This window comes from Gavia stellata, chromosome 25, assembly GCF_030936135.1.
Source record: "Gavia stellata isolate bGavSte3 chromosome 25, bGavSte3.hap2, whole genome shotgun sequence".
NCBI classification, from domain to species: Eukaryota; Metazoa; Chordata; class Aves; order Gaviiformes; family Gaviidae; genus Gavia; species Gavia stellata.
Genome location: NC_082618.1, coordinates 8,856,038 through 8,878,025, shown reverse-complemented (window position 1 = coordinate 8,878,025; position 21,988 = coordinate 8,856,038). Strand labels below are relative to the sequence as shown.

The window sequence follows — 21,988 nt, the reverse complement described above, 5'->3', positions numbered from 1 at the left end:
GAGGCAGGGAGACCCTGCACTAAGAGAGATTCAAATATGCCACTCAAAGCCGTAACACGGCAAGAAATTCAACATCCATCACGAACCAGTAACAAGCACAGTGAGCATCAGACATCCATAACCCCGAGATCAATGCTCCATCAAACCTAAGCACCGCTTATGGACAGAAGAGGAAAAACTGGCAGGTGGGTCCCAATCAACAACCAAGCCTTGCCTTACCCCTTGGCCACCTTTCAAGGTAAGCAGCTTCGGGAAGATGCCCCGAGCAGGCGCTTGGCCAGTCCGCAGCCGTCCCCAGCACAGCACCTTGCCCTGCGAGAGCAGGGAGAGGCCCCGTGAACAAGGTGGATCCCTGGCAGGGATTCCTCCCTTCTTTTTTCTGATGGATGCTTTTCTTATCAGTCTCCAGGAGCTGCAGCACTACAGGTCTTTGCTACTGAGACGACTCCAGATAAGCCGAGCCTCTCAGTCTGGCCACATGCACCCCAGGCAGCGCAGCAGCTGGAGGAAATGCAGCCCTGAGCAAGATTCTTACCCAACCTGTGGCCTGTAATCCCTAAACACGCTCAGCTGGTTAGCTGGGATCCTGCCAAGGTGGAAAAATGAGTAAGTGTTGCATGGGGAACGGGTCAGGGTTTAGCTTTCCTGCCTAGAAGAGGATTCAAGGGCGCGTGCGTAGTTCAATACTGTGCTACTGGACCAAGCCCTTCCCCTTCTACCTGCTTCCCAGCCCAACTTCTGACATGTCCTGTGATTAAAACACCTTCTTATTTAGTATTTAGACAGAAATTATTCTTATTTCACCACACTGCCATTAACATCCTTCATTCAATATTAAGAAATGAATGCAAATGTAGCAAGGACAAAACAAACTGTTCAGAGGTTTCTTTTATAACCCCCTAAGACTCACATTTAAAAAAAATTAACCATGTAAAGTCAAATCCCATGAAAACAGAAAACTGACACAAATTTTAATATTTATATATTTTAAATCAAAACACAATTAAATATAGTATGTTTTAAGTACATGAATACTTGGGCATGAGAGAAATAAGAGGTGGTACATAGTACCAAAAACCTATACACAGCCTTTTTTGCTTTTTTTATAGACAATACAGTGTGCCTCTATACAATCGAATATTGCAACAGAATAACACTTGCTAGTCAATCAAGATATTCTGAACATTGGAGATGATTTGAGTTCTTTGCAAAGTGATTTTTTTTTTTTTTGCACAGGTTTGAGGAAAAAAGCAATCATAAGAGTAAAGTAAAAAAACCCAAAACAGAAGTGTTGTGTACTAAAAATGCAGCAGTAACATAACGGTGAGACACTGAGGACTTTTGATACCCTGCAAAATCAATTCACTTAAAAAAAAAAAAGAGAGGTGCTGTGTAACACAGTGGCTTTTTTACTTAAGGTTTTGCAAGTCTTGACAATGTCAGGGAGAAGGCCAGAGGTCATTGAAAATTATTTTTCTTTGTAAACCAAACATCTGGAATTAGATACTATGTTGGTTGGAGGACAACAAGCTATGGAGAATGGCAGCAATTACTTTTTTCCTTGCTCGTAGGATGGAGAGGAAAGAAAATGGAGCAGTCCACAGGGTACAATCTCCTCAAAACGTGGGCTGCATTCGGAGCCGTGGCTTGGGAGCAGAGGGTTGCACAAGTGCAAGATTGGCTTTCGAGTCTGCTCTGTGTCAGAAGCAGGGGTTTGTGTATGCAGGTGTAAGAGCTCGACAAGGAAGAGTTACAGTGTCCAGGCTTCCCTCCTGATCATTCTACGCTGCCTTCAAAGTTAATGTAGTTATGAAGTAAAATACATTTATCTTACAGTTGAACACGCATCTATTTCAAGTAAGGAAAAATAAAACTTAGAACTTTTTAGGTCATTCACTGCCAATGAATTCACTGTTTCAGGTTCACTTCTCCAATGGCCAATGTCGGGGACACGCCCCATGGCCTTTCCAATTATGTGTTTAAAAATTACAAGTAGTAGAACTAGAAACTACAGCAAAACCTTCCCCTCTTTGTTGTGGCTCGTGTCCCATTCCAGATATTTTGCTTAAAAGTCTTTTTGAGACAGGGTCAAGTATTTGTGAAGTTGATCACAGTTTCTCAGTGACACATTTGTAAACTGCATCTTCATCTCTTTAAAAACCATCCTTATTGTGAATGCCACATACAACAGGAAAAAGTGTTTCTTCACGCTCTACAGTGGAGGTACAGGATTGCTTCTTTTTAATTCTTCCTTATAAATGAGGGAGATTTCGGTGGTTGAAGCAACAGTGCTTTGTTTTTATTGGCTGTGTTAAAGAATCCACCAAAAGGGAAAGTTCACTCATTCTCGAAGTGGAAATCCAGATTTCCTGTTCTGGCATTTCTAAAATCATAGCTGGAAAAGGAAGAACAGGATTAGAGTTCATTTTATCCTAAAACATACAAGGCAATCGCTCAATAGAAAGACATGTGTTTAAAAATGCTGAAGCCAGGTATGCTTATGTGTTCGGGAGAGAAAAAAACCTAATCCTGCAACACACTCAACCTTCTGACTACTGTAACCATACTTGCTTAATTGAATCCAGAGCATCTGCAGCCACTTGGTATTTCTAAACACTGTGCTGAGAGACCTTTTCATCTAGCCAGACTGGAATTACATCATTTGCAGCCAAGCTATTAAGTGAAATCATTATACAAGTCATTTAAATATAACTGCTCTATTAAAAAGAAAACAGTCACATAGTGAAACTATGGATCCATCCATTAGGGTCTTATCACTGGACTTGGCACATGTTTACCCTCAATAATTAAAAAAGTGCAAGTTAATTTTAAAACAGTCAGATGCCTGAAAGCCAGAAGTACCAGACACTAACTTGGTAAACTGCTATCATCATTATTTCACACAAAATCTAACTGTTGCATCAGAAATAGGTGGGGTTTTTTGTTTGTTTGGGGGTTTTATGGTTTGTTTGGTTTTTTTTTTTTTAAACAGAGAACATGTGGACTTGTACAACAAAGTCACTGAACAACAATATAACACACTAAGCCACCAGCCTATGGACAAGGCTACTGTGTCTTTTTTAAACAGCGCAGACACAGCACTGTGTAAATTAATGCACCCAACAAGACAACTTCCCAACTGTTGAGTTTTACTGACACTTCAGACAAATGTAACAACACTCATTAACGTGGAACAGCAAGTGTGAACTCAAATAAGGAATTACAGTATTGAACCTGCAACACAAATCACTCTTAACTAATAAGGCAGTTTGTAAAGACTCAAAATGTACAAGCATTAAATTTGTCTTTGTTCAGGAGAACCACTACAGGTATCTGTTAAGAAATTCCTACATCATACGTAGGCTGAAACACTTCCAACCTTTGTTTTTTCATATCATGCTCTGCTAGTTTGAACATTTACCAGCGTGGGTTTCAGATGCGCTAGGAAGGCAAGCAAGAGCTCTGCTCCTCCCACAGTCTGGCTTAAGTCAGATAAAGACAGGCAGCCTTTCCACCCCCTTACCTTCGTAACCTTCTCTGAAGGCTGTTCACATTGCGCCTGCTGCATAACGTCATTGACTATCATCTTTGCTATTCTCCAAGCCATCTCTTCTTGAGCCTGCCACAGAAAAAGCATCCCAAAAATACACATAGCTTCAAGTTCTTAAAATAAAAATACAGTCCTCTCAGCATAATTCACACTCTCAACCTTGAAGACACGGTTAACCTTCACAACTCAGTGACTTGTAGTAAACGTATCCTCCCTTGACAGAAATGCACCTAGTTTCCGAGTACAGCATTAACTTCAATTACCGTGAATATTTACGGCTTGATGCAATTTCCAAGACAGTTAGTGAAGTTTTTAGACTTATCTGTTGGGGACTTGTCCAAGCCCCTCCAAGGGGGAAAAATGCAGCCTGTAATCCATGTACAGTGGTCACTTCACAGTAAAAAACAAAGAACAGCAGCATCTCCACTCCTATTTGTAGATATATCTTACAACACCGTAATAAGAAAAACCTTGGCTGCAAGCACACAGTTAACCATTATATTAGTTAAACCAGCAAGCACTGGCAAAAATCAAACTAGTTTCACACATGCATGCAATCAAATTATATTTAGCACACAGAGTCTGACAGTTCTTGTTGGTGCATCAGAAAGATACCCAGAGAAACAGCCGGGGTTAAGAACTTCAATACTTCATTTCTGTAATACACACTGTAAAGTCAGTCACAAGGACAACATAAAAAGAGGACACACCTCATCTGTGTTTCCTTGAACCCATTTCTTCATTGCTTGTGAAAACATGGACCCTAGTTGAGATAAAAAAACAGCAAGCACGGTGTATTAGCAAACTCTGTGGCACACCTCTGTAAAAGCTAATTCCTTCCATCCTTCTGAAGGGTTTGCACTGCTGGCCTTAGAGAACACAGAAGAGTGGCATGAAAGACAAGGGATTACATGGAGCCATGGTTCATTAGACACCAGGCCCGAACCATTCCTCTTTACCAGAGCTGAAACGTAGCATTAACAGCAGATCCCACACTGGGTGGGAAGTGTGTGGAGAGCTGAAGTTCTTTTTCATCTCGAGACCAAATCTTTGAAGGTTTGATCATCAGCTCAGCTGCTAGCGGCTTTCATCCCTGCCAGGTTCCACCGACAGCTCCAACTCCCACAGGCTGCTCATACTCCCAGGAGTCCAGCTGGACCAGAAAAGCAGAATTTGGATAGGAAACTGGGCCAGAGGTGGGTTTTGCCTCAGTAAAGGATCCCCTAAGCATCTCTATTTGGCTTAAAACAGATCCGGAAAGAGTCAAGAATCTTGCTTATCTTGACTGCAGTACGGAAAAGAGCAGTTCTGCAGATGTTTACAGAAATGGAGAGGAAGACGAAAGCAAACCTTTTGATTTTTTGACATCAGGCTCTGGTTCAGATTCTCTGATAAACTGTCCCAGGTCACTGACTCGTCCAAACGTCATCTTCCTGAAGAGAGGAGGAGTAAAAGAACCACACAGGTTACCAAGAGAACTTCGGCATTATGGAAAGCTACCAGTCAGGAAAACAAGCCACCACAATAAAGACTCTAGTGTCAGAAGACTGGCATTTTACCAATTACCACCTCTTCCACCTAGAATTGATACATTGGGAAAAATCTCCTGCTCTTCTCATGTATCTGAATTTGAAGTGTTTCTTAAAAATTCTTCTAGAAACTAGAAGTAGGCAAATGCTTCAATGACTCAATCATGTAGTATCAACGGGCAGTGCTAGCAAGTGCTCCACACTACCACAAAAACATGTCATTAGAAAGCAAACAGTTTACAGTACCTAAAAGGACAGAAGACTGCTATGCAATAGAAAAGCAAGGTAGCTATAGAAACAAAGAATTTCTGTATGAGATCCACAGAGCAGAAGAGCTTTATAACAAAGAGCAACTTAAGAAACAGAAGAATAGCTGTGCAATCTGCTAAAGAAATGAAGTATAAGCCCTTCTCTACCATGGGGGTAGAGGGAAATGGAAGTTGCATATTACAATATCAAAGGCGCCTGAGCTTATTCTTTTCTGTTCCAACCCCAAATAGGAACTACTTAGCTGTATTTTGGAGTCAAAAGAGGAATAATAACTTGGAGAAAGAGAAAAAACAATTGGAAATATTTTTCTGGCTGCCATTCTGATCAGAGAAACATTCACTATGACATTGGTGTTAAATCACACTATTGAAATAAATTTACTTTCAAATATTAGGACATGTACTAAGATTGCAACATCTTGCATTTATGCGTACTCTCCATGCAGAAGGACACAGCAAAAATGAAACAGAGGTGAAACACGTAACTAGAAAGAATGAGATACACTGAATGAACCTTACCCTGCATATGTTCGTTGATATAAAGATTCTGGATCCAGACTTGCAGCATCTACAATTATTGCTTCATCAAAATTTTTCAGGATTTTAACATTAGCCTTTTTGACATTGGACTACAAATAAAAATTCTAAGTATTAGTGCCCAATGCAGACAACTAATAGCTTCTTAACAAAACTGCTATTTTAGTGCTTTTACACTTAGATAAACCTCCATAAAGTCTCTAAGCAAGCATAAAAGAATTAGAGAGCATCTACACAGCGATGAATTCCTAACTCAGTATGACACTGTTTTTAAACAGAGGATGATAAAGTTCTACAAACAGAGCCAAAGACACAATGTACAGATCAGCATACGTATGTGTAAGGACTGCTGTTTAAGCATTATCAACCGAACAGATCTGTGTGCGCATGCAAATTATTTGTTTGTGAGTACATAACACTGAACTACCTCAAAAGCTGCAGCAGCTTCACTCATCCCTCTCATGCACTTGGTAAGCAATTCCCAAACACACTATGCTTCCCCCATACACAGAGAACAAACATTTATCTTTTGGCCTGGAGTATTTATATAAGATCATGAAAAAAGCCAAGGAAATGTTAGAGCAACAGCAGGGAGAGCACAAATGCACAGCAATCTATTAGCACCTTAACACCGAACAGAAACGTTTATGGCAGCTGCCTTGCAAACGCCTTTCCTGCTGCTCTGCGTAAGCGCTGTTCTTTATGCAAAAATATGCAGAGATCCAGAGATTCTCCTATTCAGCTAAGTAGGAATGCACACCACAAAATGCAGCACTTCATTTCCTAAATTGTCCAAGCAAGCCAATTACCAGCAGTTTCTCCTGCTCAGACTATCAAGCAGCAGGATATTTCAAGAACACAGATTTTATTCCCCACTTTGCAACTAGGGGGGAATATTCCCTCCTTGCAAATTAGGAGGTTTAAAAATATTACAAGCAGGTAGTGCAGCTTCCAAGTTGCTTGAAACACAGTACATCAATAATGTTGGTCTAGATACTGGATTTAAAACCCATGGTAGCACTGCAGCATTCAATAAAAGCAATTCAGCAAAAGCAGTTCTAGCTTAGCTTTTCTGCTCTCAGCTGGGCTTGCAGTTTGCAAGCTGACCTGGTTACAGATAAGCTAGAATCTGCTTATCCTCTCTTCTTTCACATCTGAATTAAGCAGAGCTAGAATTTTTGGAACAGACAACTCTTGGTTAAAAACACATCTCTGACGTTATTGGGATGGTTTCAGAGTGTAACGAGCTCCGCTGCCCGTTTCTGAGGCTAGGCCCACACGGCAATACAGCTCAGAAAGCAGCATCATGAAAGGCAATAAAAAAGAAAGATGCTGGCCCGCAACCAGGGCACCGTGCAAAGCAAATACACAGCAGACATCTCTCAATGACTTTGGAAGGGTAACAGAGCTGAAGGAGCCCAGTCACACTCCCATTTCTACACAGTACAGCGAAGAAGCAGCCACATAGCTCTAATCGTGCTTCACAAACGATTAGAACGCCTTACCAGCAATGGACTTTTTTTTATGCCCAGCTTTACATCAAACTATATACACGCAAACAAAATTCAGGTATCATCCCCAGCTCAGAGCATCTCGGTGGTAATATAGTAAAGTGTCAGAGCTCTCTTTTGGAAAGGTCAGGACTCTGGCCATTTTCTATCAGACCAGCACGACTAACTAGCTTGAGTATGATAGTAGGGAAAAGTCTGCTGAGACAAACTAGTGAACACCACCCCGTCAGGTATTAACTGTCATTGATCTATGTGTGAGTAGATAGATGCCTTAAACCCCAGAATTGAGTGGACTCTTCAGGACAGAAGATCTGGCACTGAGCACATAAAACTGGCATATTTGTATTTAAATTCTATAGCGTATTCACAAGTGCAAATTTTTGCCTAAAGTTTTAACTATGGTATTGATCAAAAAAAGTTATTTCTAATAAAAAGCAATCTTAAATGTTATGGCACTACGAAACATTCTTCAGTGAATATTAGCAGCACAAGACTTTGGGTACAACAAATATCATAGATACCCTTCCATGCCAATACTGTTTGTTTGACCTTAGCAGCAGGTAGACTAAACATGTCCTAATATAACACAGGCTTTAAAGTGAAATGGGAAGCTTCAAATTACAAGATGTTTCCTTGCAGTGTAGGAATTTTGATATTGATACAGAAAAGCGATTGCATCATTTCCTGCAACAGAATCAAACCATGAAACTCATACCTGGGAAGCAGAGCCATCCGGGCCCCCTATAGAATCACTATCGGGAGAGCTACCAGGGCCATGAATACTCAGTGCAATATTGCCTCCTGGAAATTCATCTCCTCGTACTGAATGGATGAGATCGTTCAAGTATTTGTAGTAAAGGTTGCTGGACAAGAAACCAGGTAAAAAAACCTGAGAGACAGAAGGAGGAGTCCTCTTTAATCAAGGCTGGTCTGCACAACTAATGTAGATCATTAGCAGAGCAGAAGGGACACACAAACATCTCAGTCTTTGTGTAGATGGTACACAAGTAAAAGTGTCCACACATGGAATTGTTTCGGATTAGGGACTGCAGTGCTTTAAGTTTGAATCCTACTGCAAAATGAACAAAAATAACAATGTATTAACCAAATCCTCCAGTAAGTTCAGGGGTTTTTTTTTTGTTCTCTAGGAAGGCCTGACAACTCAACAGGCTTACAGTTATTTTGCTATGCTGTTCAAAAATAAGCAGCAGCTCCAGAATCAAATCATTAATCTCTAGTATCCAGGTATCCCACCGTTACATTATTAGCCACACCACTGGTATTAGACTTGCAAACAACTGCTACTAGCAGGAAGGACAATTTTCTAAAGATATATAATAAGCTGTTGATAGCAATTCACATGGGAGGAAATTCTGTTACTTCCATTAAAATGCAATAATCACCCAAGACAAACATTTCACAGAGAATTAACAGAAGCCAGTGGGTGGTATCTTTTCAAATCAGGCTGGGGAAAATAGTCTAGCAAATTTTACTAAAGCTGCTCTGTTATCCAGGTAAACAGGAAGTCAGTAAAAGAACAAGACAATCAGAAATGCTGAAGGGGACACTTGACACGTAGCAGAATCTCCACATCATCTTTACTAACTGTCAAAACCGTTCTGAAGAAGGTATCTCACCGTCTCCATGGTAGTCCACGCCTGCCGTAAGGGAGTAGTGAAACAGTTGGGGAGAGGACCACCTTCCCTGCAGATGTTGGATTCAATCTCTAACCTCACCGAGTCATCAAACCCAAGAGGATGCGTGGCTTGAAGGGAGAAGTACCTGCAGCACCGGACAGGGGAAGACGACAACACAGAAGGATTTGCAAAACTTTGCAGGTGGTCAGTACCCACCCTTTCCACTGAAGACCATTAACCACGCTGCAGCCATGAGAAAGCGTTGGCTTCAAAACCGTACATAAAAGTGACCCTCGCAAAGTACAGGGGGAAAAAATCCCCAATTATCAGAAATACTTTTGATAAAGCCTTGCCCTGAAGATACAGATAGAAGAAACAGAGCACCGTGTGACTACCGATGAGCAGAATCTTAACGCACACAGCTTTGTAGCAGGGAAGCAGGAATGAAGCAAGAAACACCCGGAACTCTCAAGCGGCACCTGCTCTACTAATGGCATCATCGAAAACTGAGTTTGTCGATGAAGTGGGGGGATAACTGATAAAAGTCAGAGCGAATTGTTTGCTTGCTCTCCAATTATTATTTCCTACTAGGGCAATAACTCAACAATCTTGTGGCAATGAGTCTCACGTTTAAGCTTAAGAACAAACTTTTTCTGGAAGCAGTTTTCATGTCCATCTTCCAGTTGCATTATTGCTAAGGTGAAGCACAAAATAAAGGAAAAAAGAGTTACACTACTGAGAGTGAGAGGAAAGTCTGATATGGAAAGGGATCTGCTCGCTTCCTTAAAAAAAGGAAAATATTTTGAAATACTAAGAACAAGCACTATTTGGCCTTTACTATGTGTGATAACAGCTCCTACAGCCTACTATAAATGGGTAACAGTATCTGAACCTTAAAGTTTTTCTACAGTGATGCATCTGCTATTAGGTTTAAATCCCTTACATTTTCAAATGGCAACCAATCGGCTTTGATATTTCACGACCAGACATTAACTCAAGCAATCAAGTCCTGAAAATGCTGAGTTGTGTTTAAAAAGGGAGTCCTTATAAGGATTTTCTCCTCAGGTATAAAGAATGATTTTAAAAGTTCTTGTGTGTATACACACCAAAGGCCACCTTAATAAAATGCATTTCAGCATAAAAGCGCAAGACTGCACAGTTAGTTTGAAAATTAGAAGTTCCCTTTGCATGGTGCAACACAAAACTACAAGCACAAAATTAGACCTTCAGAAACAAATAATTGTTGAACTCCCTCACTTGTCATATAAAATCATGGCATCATTCTGTGCTTCTTGCCCATCATACTGGCCTTTTTTGGCAGCAAGTTGAGACTGGAAGTTATCTGCTGCCAACCAGAACTGCAACACGTTAACTGCATCTTCCTTCTCCATGTACTGGAAGGGAAATTAAAAAAAAGAGGAGAAATTAAAGAAGTTTTAGCAAGAAACTTTTAATACGCACAGACAAACCTGCTGCTTCTCATTTAAAACAAGAAACATAGACCATGTATTAATGATGCAAAATTGTCACCAGGGCATATAAATATTCTGAATCTTCAGATACACTGTTGCAGACAGATTTAGTTTGTGGTTTTTTTTTTTTAAAAAGGAACTTGTGACATTTCTTTTCCGTACTGATTTTCACATCGAGTTTCCAAACAAGTATTTATTTGTATCACACTAAAGACACAGGAAATGCTATTTTCATGCTATGCCTAGCTTACGCTGAACTCAGCATATTGTCTCAGCCTCCCAGCTTGCTGCTTCAAACTACACTGGTTTGTTCTTGTCAGACTATCAGGACAAGTATTTTACTACTAACAGATGATTCCCTAAAGGTACAGGGCCCCACAACTGTAAAATCATATATTTAACCTACCACTTTCCAAACTGGTATCCTCTCTATGTAAAGCTAGTGAACTATTTGTTATCTGTAAGAACGCTTAAGGCTTTCAAAGTCACTACTTCATTTGGCAAGATTAAGGCAACTACATCAAAGCTTCTGCAAAGCAAAGAGACACTTAGAAGCACTAACTGGAGAAGATATGCATGAATACTCATTCTACAATATGGTGTACAGGTTTGAACACTTGAAATAGTTCTACACATGGGCAGGAAAGAGTTTAATGCATTTTCTCCCAGAAAAAGATACACCTCATCTTTGTGGTTGTATTTAAAAGTGTATTTATTAGAGCCATCAAGGGATTAATAGTTTTCTCCATCTGATAGAAAGGAATAATAAAAAAACCAAACCCAAAACCTAACACTCACCTCAGAGAAATAGAACAGGGCTGATTCACAGAAAAGTATGTCAGCCAGATAAACAGTCCCACTAGTCAGCACTTCAATCTGATATTTACAGAAATGATGACTTCGCAAAAATTCACTAAAGTGCCTGCACACAGAATAACAATTAGTTATTAAGGGTCTACAGCATTCAAGGCACCTTATGAATCAATTAGTTCTTGCCCCAGAAGCCTTACACTTTTAGTTGGATAAAAGCAAAACAAGCAAGAAACGGTGCAGATTTACAAATGACAGAAGAAAGATAAAGAATGTAGTAACAGCATGCACGTACAACTTCAGCAAGTGATCACAAGAATGGATTTGAGGGAGAGGTCTGAGCAGTTTAAAATACAGAAGACTGCGCAAAAAAGTGATTATATGGCTATACCTCCATAAACATTTTTAACGGAACCACCTTTTGCAAAAGGACAACAGACACAAGAAGCCAAACCGTTCAAGCAACTTACTCTTGTTCCATTGCATTAAACACTATTGACTGTGCTGTAACGAAACAGTTAGGATCCACTTGTCCATCTTCGCCACAAATCTTTGCTGCAAAGAAAGACCAAGTTAATTTTAACGTGCATTTGGCTGATTAAGCTGAAGGACATAAATGATGACTAGTTAATGAAAATCGCGGTTCAAACCCACTAGAATCAGCTCGTTCTGACTGTGCAAAAAGAGCTTTTAAGGTACTGCAGATAGCTGAATGATAATATTACGGCTAAAATATTTGATTGAGACTCAAATCTGGGTTCCCTCCATAACCACCAGGAATTCTTTCACTAATTTAAGCAAAGTCTCTGAAAGTTCTTCTGGGGATATTGCACAGCACTACTGAAAGGTCAGATCCACTGATACTTGTAATGTGATCTACTACCTTTTTACAACTGACTTTAAAATTCATGAAAATAAAAAGAAGTATGAGTGTGTGTGGTATTAAAGATACATTTTTATAGGAAAGGAGGAAGCTCCGAAATGAGTAGGCAATATACATTCTTACCAACTATGTCATTTCTCATTGCTTCTGTAATAGGTATTGGTTTAGCAGCATCTGGAGAAATGTATTTGGTAAAAGTACTAACTGCATCCCGTTCTATACCTACAAAGAAGAAATACAGAATCAAACTTTGAATTCCTTGGCATAAGTCTAAAAAAAGGAGCGAATAACAAACGACTGCTCTTCAGAAAAGCAAGTGTCTAACTGTCAGCAACAAGTTTCCTTCCTGTGAAGCTTTCAGTCCACTGCTCGATACTTTGCTAGGACAAGCTACGGTGACTGTGTTATCTCTAGCCAGGTCACAATAAGCCCAGCATGGACCGACCAGTGAGATGGAATAAAGCAATGTAGCTCTGAATTCCCTACCACCAGACAAGACAGCACCCTCTTCCTCAGCTGCACACCTTAGTCCCAGAAGTAACACCTTTGCAGCAAGAACTGCAGTGAAGTTCCCAATGTCTAGCTCTCGTTATAGAGCATAAAACGCTTGCATTATAAAGGAACTAAAAGAAAAAAATATTAAAATGGGATGCCTCAGAACAAGAGGTATGCTTTACATGTCATCAAGGGAGAGCTGGGACAATGCTCTGGAAGAAAGAGAAGAAAATGATACCCCAGACTTTTCAGGTTTCTCAAAAAGGACCTAGTCCTTTCAAATTCTTTTGGGACATCAGAAAGCAGAGGTGCTTTTCATAACTAAAATATCATTGTGTTTAAGATACTTTGGGGCTGAGGTTATGTATTGTGGAGGTACATGGTAAGTAACTATATGAGAGAGACAAACAGCAAGAGAAAGGGATGCAACATAAGGAAACAGCTGGGCAAATAAAAGGAACCAATATGAAGAAAGGAGTGTTTCCTTTTTGTCTGTAGACTTGCACCAATGAGGGAGGACTGAGTAGATGCAAAGTAGAGAAACAGGTTACTGTGCATGTAGCTTACTACCAAAAGTAAATATTTTTAATTTCATCCTTATTTCCAGTAGCCTCTAAAGAGGTAGATTCCAAATGAGAACAAATCATTTACAAGGGCAGGAACTCTACCAAATAAATCCAAGAACAAAACCAGTACATTGCACACAAATATCTCTACAAGTCTCTTGTAACCATTACTTATGTCATTTTACATGATACAGGATATTTACCTTCTATGGAAAGTTAACTATCAATTCTCAGCCCCATCATCCATATTTTCTGCAATTAAGTTGGTGGTGGGATTGGTGAGGGAAGAACAGGACATTGCAATGTTCATCTTCATTTCTTAATATTACACATGTAGGAACAGAAGTAACCTAAGCTTATTAGAGTACATAATGATTTTGAAGTCTCTTCGGCAGCATATTTATTTTTAAACAACCAGACAGTCAAACAATACATAGCTCAAATTGACCATTAGCTTATACAGCAAGTTACATCACTGATACACAAAATTGTTTTCCTCCTCGCAACATCATATCGTGCTTACTAAGAAAACACGAGAACAGCTCACCGTACAAAGCAAGCAGCAGCTGGTATGTTCCCCATCTCCCCACCTTTCTAAAGAAAGGGAACACATGGCACTTACTTTTCATTAGTTTTCCTGACAAGTCTTTTAGTGCAGAGGAGGGGCTGTTTCTGTTTGATACCGTAAGCTTGGAAGATTCTTGCTGATCAGCTGGAACAGAACGGGTCCCTGTCTCAGATTTTCTTAGGCAAAGAACACTGGTATTATCGCTCTCCTGACCTGAGAGCACGTGGTTCTGGCTGTTGCTAGTTCTGTCGTTCTTGTCTGAAGCCACTGGCTTGGTCCTGAGCAGACAGACTGTGCTCAAATCCTCCAGTCTCTCCTCAAGCAATCCAGTTGGAGAAGACGATGCAATTTCCTGCTGTTTCGAGGGTGACACTGGCTCTGCCAACGAACTCTGCTTAACTGTGTTCAGGCTATGTGCTCTTATACGGGACCATGTTGTGGAGTGGAAGCTTTCAGCCTCTAACCAAAACTTAACCAAGTGTTCCATTCTACGCAGTTCCATAAACTGGATAAAATAAGGGAGGGCTACATTGTCCTGCAGAACTTGTTCAAGGGTCTTTGAAAGGCTTGATTTGGTCTCTTGAGCCTGATAATTCAGACACGATCTGCCTAAAGAAAAATATCAAGGGAATGACTCCATATTGTACTACAGACATGGGTATTCGACACAAAGATATCCTGCAACACAACTGGTGAAGAGAAGATTCCAACGTAACGGTGGTACATAAAGTAAGGAACCTCTTTTAACAAATAAATGTACTGTCCCTGTTCAAAACCCTTCTAGGGTAACACAGATGCTATTGTAACAGCAGTCAAATTTTTTAATTACCTAATCTACCTGCCTGAAAACCAAAGGATGGTGACCATACCAGTAATATAAATAGAATAAAAAGAAATCGACATTATTATAGAGCTGACGAAGCCTTACCTAAGTCTCCAAAATGAGCAGCTTCCATGTGACTTGGCTGCTTCTTAAGGGCAGCTGTCCGACTGCTAGAGAAAGAGTCCATGTTGGCAGAGATGGCATTAATTGCCACATGGCTTGGTCCTGCAGCCTCCAGCAAGGCATGATTTCTAGTGCTTCTTTGAGGGGAATGTACTGGTATTGCAGCTGGAATCAAGACAGGAATGATTAAAAGACAAGGATCCCCAGACCTCTTGTAAGCAGTATCCAATGCTAAGCACTCCAAGATATGCCAGAGATTTTGCAAGTGTCAATCTTATTAAAAATCTCCTTGTACCACTGTGTGTTGTCTTTGATCAAGGGTCTGATAAGAGTAAAGACCACAGAAATAAATAAGTTTTATTATAGCAAGAATAAACTCACTTCCAATAGATCAGTGGTACCCACCCACCTGTATTTTCCTTATTCAGTAGCTAATCAAATGACACCAAGTCTAAGTTTACACATGAAATATTATTCCTGAGTCTTCCTGCTTCCTTCATAACCACTATTGTAACAGCTTAATACTTTGTCAACAATATAGTTTAGTTGCAATGTTCTTGCCAATTCATTTCCATACCTTTTTGAAGGCTAAAATGTGTTACAAAATCCTGAACTACAAAGCTATCTATGAGTTTTACCAAGACTGTTTTTCAAAAATATCTTCTTTGCCTCTACTTGGTTTTAAGAGAAAAAAGCAATAAGGAAATATGTCTGATGAAACCCAGGTTATAAGCCTTAACCTCCTCTAGATGTTTTAGAACATGGCTGGCTATTTGAGACCAAAAGAACAAAAAAGAACTTCCTCACACAAAACTCTGCCAGTGAAAAAGCATCAACTAATTGTTAATTGATGAAAAACTGAAAAACACAAAACACGCTCATAGCAGTTTCAAAAGCTCTCAGGAAATTGCATTTGATTAGTATGTCATGCAAGGACATCTTACACCTCTGACTCTTAAAAATAAAGTGTGTCATCTGACTTGCTATCTCAGTACACCACTTCCTAACAATGTGTTTCATCAAGGTGTCAAGCAACTTGGGTTTGATGACTTTCATACTGCATAACTTCATTTTTATTCACAATTTTATGACACAAGTTGACAATTTCACACTTGCACGTCATGGCAACAGATACCTTAGAAGCAACGGTATAGGAGAGTTAAAATGTTTAAGCTATTGCAAAGTATTTCTCCAGTTGCAGTGTTTGGTACCAAGACACCGCTTGCCCCCTCTTAGAAAGCTTTGGTATTTAATACCAGCAATAATGGAGAAAACACGTATTTTTCCAGGCCAACGGGTGGCACCCAGTAGCTTGGCTGATGACAGTAACCGTGGAAAACTTGCTGGAGGCTACTCGTGTAGAACCAGAGCCACACTCCTCATAATGGTTTAGACTTTTGTGAATTAGATTAAAATTTAATTTTATATTATGAACGTTTGAGGCAAAATTGTTCTACTTAATCTAAGGATAAAAAAACTGTTCCAAAACCTCCAGATAGTACTACATCACTAACCTAACATCATATGGAGCAGCTGCTTGCCAAACTGGAGCAGCTCACAATGTGGAATACAGTAAATTTGAAAATTTATTTTTATTTACAGGGTGACCATACTGTAGCATTTTCCTGGTAAACTCTTTCAGCTAGTCATCGGAGATTGTAGTTGCACTGAAATCACAGGGTGTGCTATTAAATGGATGCAACTTACTGTTCCCTATGTTTGATTCGAAAGACAGACCACCGAGGTGAAAAAAGCCTTTAATTTTCTTTTGATATCCAGATAACACATTAACAAGTACAGAAACAGGATTCTGTCTAAGGATATAAAAGTAACAGATCAGATTCACACAAATTACCTCATCTCCATTTAATACTGCAATAAAAACTGACAGGATAAATGATCTTGTTTTCCCATGGTTATAAACTTCCTTCCCATCAATATTTTTTTCTCTTCCAACAGATTTAGCAGCAAGATTTCTGTATCACATGGAGCAGCATTAAAATAGCTATTCACTCTGACCAAGACTCAGATCTTCAGTCTCACACACCACGTCAGTCAAAGTTAAATCAGACACCGGCAGTCTCTTTTGCAAATTAGACACAGTTAAGCTGCATTTTCAAACTGCAAAGTATGCTGCATATAAGAAACTTCAGAAGCAATTCATTGTAGATAAGGAATAACTCTATTTGCAAGGTGACTGAATTGCATGATCACTTTGAACTAAAGCTCATGTCTGACATAATTAATAACCTTCTATACTTACAGATTCAGCAAGATGACTAGGAAAGATTAGTTACTATAAATACTCAGAAACAGAATTAAGTTTTGAGTTTGTTTTGTTTTTAAAGGATAGGTCACATCTGCGCTCCATCATAAGGAAATTCCACTGGTTAAAAGCAGCAAATTATATTAGATATCTGAATTTACAGATAAAATAAATATTGATCTTACTTCTAATTGCTTTCACATCTGTGGTCTTTTCTTGTTCTTTGCCTTTCACTGTAAAATACAAAGGAAAATATTAATGCTATTTTGGGTGACTAATGGCATTTACCAGAGAATGGACATAAAATTCCCAACTTCAGCAAGTATCAAAGGCAGATGTAAACTATCATTTTGTTAAAACTAATCTCTCGTATTTAAATCTGCACATCTAGTAACTGACAGGCTTGCAGTGCTTTTGTGTTGGTTTATTTTCAAAAGGAAAACCTTACCATCTGTGAATTAAGTTTAATGAAATACAGTATGTTAAAATTAACACTGAGAAAGATGCTTGCTGTCTATACGATTAAAGCAAGGCCACATTCAAGGTTACTTTAATAAATAGCATTAACTGGAAAGAATGGGATAGATGTGTTTTAAGTGTAGGGCACTGGCAGATGCTCTCTATGAACTAGAAATGATACACCTTAAAAACATCTCCCTCGTATTACAGGAAGAGCAATACAACACACACAGCCAGAGAGATGTATGTGGAACCAGCCCCACGAAGCCAGAGCCAGCCTACAACTCCTCAGTCATGATGGATACCACAGAAATGTTCTGGAAACACACTGCAAATAGTTAATTCTCTCACAAATAATACTGCTTAACTACCATCCAGCCTATGGCAAGCCACTGATGGGAAGATAATAGTTAAAAAAGTTGTGATGGAGAGCAATTTTTTTTCCCCTTTTTTTAAAGGAAGCGAATGAGGAGATCTGTTTAAAACAAAAATAAAGAAACTGAAAGAGTACATAAACAGGATGGCATGAGAAACAAATTATGTGGTGATACTGAAGAACATGATCTACTAGAGAAACCTCCGGCTGCTCCAGGCTGGGATTATTACTACAAATAGGTCATCTTTGAACACCGATTGTGGATCCTTCCAAACCTAACCACAAATCATAAGCCAGCACAATCAAACACTTACATCACAAAACAGGAGCAGATTAAAAAAAAAACCCTTCCTAGTCTGACCTTAAGTATTTTAAATATTTTAAAGGGAAACTTCAATCTCTGGTTACATAATTGCCCTGCACGGTGGCAGCTGCAGCACTGCCGTGCTGCCAGCCTTCGCTGCGAGAAGTAAAATCGTTGTGGGTCTGCAAACTGGCAACTCGGCGTTTAAGATTTAAGCTAGCAGCTAGCACATTCTCTCTCTGACAGAGAGGTTTAAGCCTCCGTTAAGAGAGCTACATTCTTTTAAAACTGAACTCTTGCAGCCAGATGCAGCTGTGAACAGTGAGAATAACCAGCTTTTACATAACTGGGGGCATGCTGAGATGCAGGAGAAAAAAAAAAATCACTGAAAAAAAATCTGCATGTCTGAAGTAACACTGAGGTACGATGGGGATGAGGCAACCTCTATACAGTATTACGAACCTTTATCTTTCCAAAATTATTCCAATAGTTGATTTCATCAAACCAAATCCTATCAGCAATGATTCCTGAGTTTCAACAGAAGAGTCCTCCATAAGCCTGTTTTCAGTTTAAATACATCTGTTCCTTCTTATCAACTACTCAGTTCCTCTCTGTCTAATTACCTACTTACTACTGGCAATACAAACTCCTGGTTCATGTTCCCAACCTCTTTATACACAAGCTTCTTTTGTCCCCATCAGCTTCAAGCAGAACAAAATGAAGTAGTTAATAGCAGAGGACAAAAGAAAACTCCTATACGTGACAAGATCAAATTTTAGAGAGTGAAGTTTCACTAAAGGAATTTACTTTCACTTTCCTCAAAGAAACAGATATCACTTGGTGTCTGTGTGAAGCCAGAGAGATAACTGTGGTACTTGATGACCAAGGACTAAGAGATTGTGAGAACTTTCAGTAGCAAACCCCATTCACAAAGGAGTAACGCATCAAACCGACACAAGCCGGACGCGTGACATTTGAGAATTTTAATTCACATCTTGAAATACAGAAGAATGAACAAACCTTAACTGTTCACGTATGTACAAAAATCAATATAAAACTTCAGAGGTCAGTCAACTAGTAGGACTGCGTACATTATTTCCAAGATACCCCTAGTGAATGAGCATGTCGTCTGGCTGTTTCATTGATAACAATTTTGTAATCTGCCCTCAAGCACCCGGCTGCTGGTTCAACTGTTATAGTTTAATTTCTCAACCCATTATCCACCCTCAGTCTTCTAGACCTTTATTTTAAGGCCCATGCTAAAAAAACATTTCACTATTGTTTTTTGATTTTTCTACATTAGTAATTTTATGATCCTTGCTATGATTTAATTTAAAAAAAAGGTTTAATTTTTACCCAACGCGATACCCTCTTAAACAACAATAACTCAACCCAAGAACACTGATGCTTTTATATGGTTTTGGACTGCATGTGTCTAGTCTACAGAGTTTTGTCACAAGCCTTAATTTGTTGCTTTTCTCCCAGCTGCAGTTTAAGATCATCTCTAAAAGCCAGTATCTAAAATGGAGAAATGCAAACCAGTATTATTTTATGTACAAACCAGATGAAAGCTTACATCTCTCCTCTCCTTAACAGCACCTCTCTTGGGCATTTAGTTCTGACTGTGCTTCTCTGACCAAAGATCCTTTAATCAAAGTAACACAAACAGATACTCAATTAGCCATTTCATTACTTTCTCCCTGAGAAAGTTTTCACCAAAGCTTACGTTGTTCCTATGATTAGGCATCAGGATGGAACATCAGCTCCACAATTCTCTTTATCAATGAAGCAGCAGAACCTGGTTTTGAGCAGTATGAAAGTTTTATTCTGCAGCTCAACATTAGTATGTAAACACCCCAAAAAGGATTATGGCACTTGCAAAACCTTCAGTAGACTTCAAAAGTCCCCAGAACTACTAATATGAACAGAATGAGTTTAAACTAATTTCCTTCAGGACTACTGCACTAACCTCCACAAAGAATGAAATTTTCGATGCTGTTACTTTGGCTGAGCAAGCTTACGACAGGACGTGTCAGTCAAGAGCAAAAACATAGTCTCAGATAATACGTTCTTTCCTCTTAACTTACAGTCTTGCCTCCCAAGATGTACACTTTGGGCTTTAGTAATGGAGAAATGCTTTAGGAGAGCGTTCTATCAGCTGCTGCTGGAAGAGCAATGGTCGTATTGCTTGAACTACAGCATTACAAGATAACAGAACTACTTTCCCAAGAGGCCCTTCCTAAAAGGTGCCACTTTCAACAAAAACCACTCAAACCACACATTGTGCAGATTGAAAGTGCACTGCATCACATTTCATCACAAGCTGTAGCACAAGTGCCTTCAAAACGTTTCACTCCCAAAGAACATATAAACTATATCCACCACTTGTGCTATAGGAATATAATAAATATTTCAGGAGTCCTAAATTTCAAATCTTAGCTTGTGCTCCATAACATCAACAAACATATTACAAAATAAATTGTCAATGACTCCTTTGGCTTTTATGAAGAGCTCAGTACGATGAGGTCCCTTTTTCAATTAGGGTTTTTGGCTACTGCTGTAACGTACTTAGCCTATTATATTGTGACAAAACCACGTATACCAGCATTGTGAAAAAAATATTCTGTAAACAGTTAAAGAGGCTCAAAAATTGCATGCGGTATGAGGCATTTTATACCAGCCCACCTCCCCGCACCAGTCACCTGTTTCAGAATTGCTAAGCTTATTCCCCCCGTACAGAAGGCTGGAAAGCCGTGCGAGCGCGGCAGCCGGAGCCGCTCCCAGAGCCGCCCCGGGAAGCGCGGAGCCTGCAGCCCGGCGTGCACCACCGCCCGCAGCTGGGGCTGCCCGGGGCCACCGCGAGAGCCCCGGCAGGCAGGCAGACGGCGGCCGACACCCCGGGGCCCCGCAGCGGCGATCCCCGCAGGGCCCCGGCCCCCCCGACCTCCTCCCCGAACCCTGAGGGAGGAAAAGGGCCCCGCCGCCGAGGCCGGGAGGGGCCGGGACTGACCGTCATTTGCGGGGAGCCCGCTCCTCAGGGGCCGAGCTTCCTCTCGGGGCCCAGTCGCCGTCCCCGGAGGGGCAGGGCCGGGGCCCAGCAGCCGTGCGGGGGACGAGGCCGGCAGCCGCCCCTCAGCCCCGGGCCTCCCGCCCGCCGCCCCCCTACCTTTCCGCCTGAAGAAGGACATGGTGCCAGGGAGGGGGCGAGGCGGCCGCTGGGGAGGGGGGAAGAAGGGGAGGGAGGGGGCGAGGGCAGCGAGCCGGGCTCCCTATGAATGAGACTCCTTCCTCCGCCCGCCGCCTCCTCTCCCTCCGCCTCTTCCTCCCGCGGAGGCGCCAGCGGCCGCCATGTTGTCAACAACCGCCCCGCTCCCTCTTCCGGGCAGCCGGCGGCGCGCCAAGTATGACGGGATGCGGCCGCGGCCCCCGCCTCACTCAACATGGCCGCCCCGGCGTCGGGCAGACCAGCCAATCCGCGAGTCTGGGCGGCCATCTTGGATGAGGGCAAGAAGCTCAGGGGCGTCCACGGGGAAGGGGCGGCCGTCTTTGATCAGGGCTAGGGCACCGGGCGGAGTGAGGCACGGTCGGCCACCTTAGATGAGGGCAGGAGGGCCTGGAGGCGGTGTTTTGGGGACGCTCCGGCAATTTGGGCACGTCCCGTGGGCGAAGGGTGGCAGCCTGCCCTGAGGGCAGGCGACAGCGAGCGAGGGACCGGAGGCAGCGGCACGGCAGGGCCGGCGAGAGCCGAGGTGCTGTGCGGAGCACCCTGGAGGCCTCTCAGACGTCGTGGGCCCAAAATGGCCCCTTCGG

At 41.1% G+C, this 21,988-nt stretch overlaps 1 protein-coding gene across 1 annotated transcript; it reads right to left on the bottom strand.

Moving 5' to 3' along the window:
• Positions 1-965: 965 nt before the first annotated feature.
• AKAP10 (A-kinase anchoring protein 10) lies at positions 966-21,378 on the bottom strand. Its single transcript, XM_059829143.1, has 15 exons — positions 21,345-21,378; positions 17,225-17,272; positions 14,756-14,938; positions 13,882-14,436; positions 12,322-12,420; positions 11,786-11,870; positions 11,304-11,427; positions 10,291-10,427; positions 9,034-9,178; positions 8,112-8,285; positions 5,868-5,977; positions 4,901-4,983; positions 4,261-4,313; positions 3,524-3,619; positions 966-2,395 (listed from the first exon to the last, which is right to left on the bottom strand). The coding sequence occupies exons 1-15, from the start codon at positions 21,364-21,366 to the stop codon at positions 2,390-2,392; spliced, it is 1,920 nt and encodes a 639-aa protein (XP_059685126.1). The 5' UTR covers positions 21,367-21,378; the 3' UTR covers positions 966-2,389.
• Positions 21,379-21,988: the final 610 nt, after the last annotated feature.

What these genes read in the sequence shown, in the direction of transcription:
- AKAP10 (XM_059829143.1), bottom strand. Translation starts at nt 21,366, where the DNA reads ATGTCCTTCTTCAGGCGGAAAG. An exon ending in GCCATGATTTTATATGACAA is followed by an intron (nt 9,179 to 10,290) that starts GTGAGGGAGTTC and finishes CCGGTGCTGCAG; the next exon opens with GTACTTCTCCCTTCAAGCCA. An exon ending in CGTGGACTACCATGGAGACG is followed by an intron (nt 8,286 to 9,033) that starts GTGAGATACCTT and finishes TCTGTCTCTCAG; the next exon opens with GTTTTTTTACCTGGTTTCTT.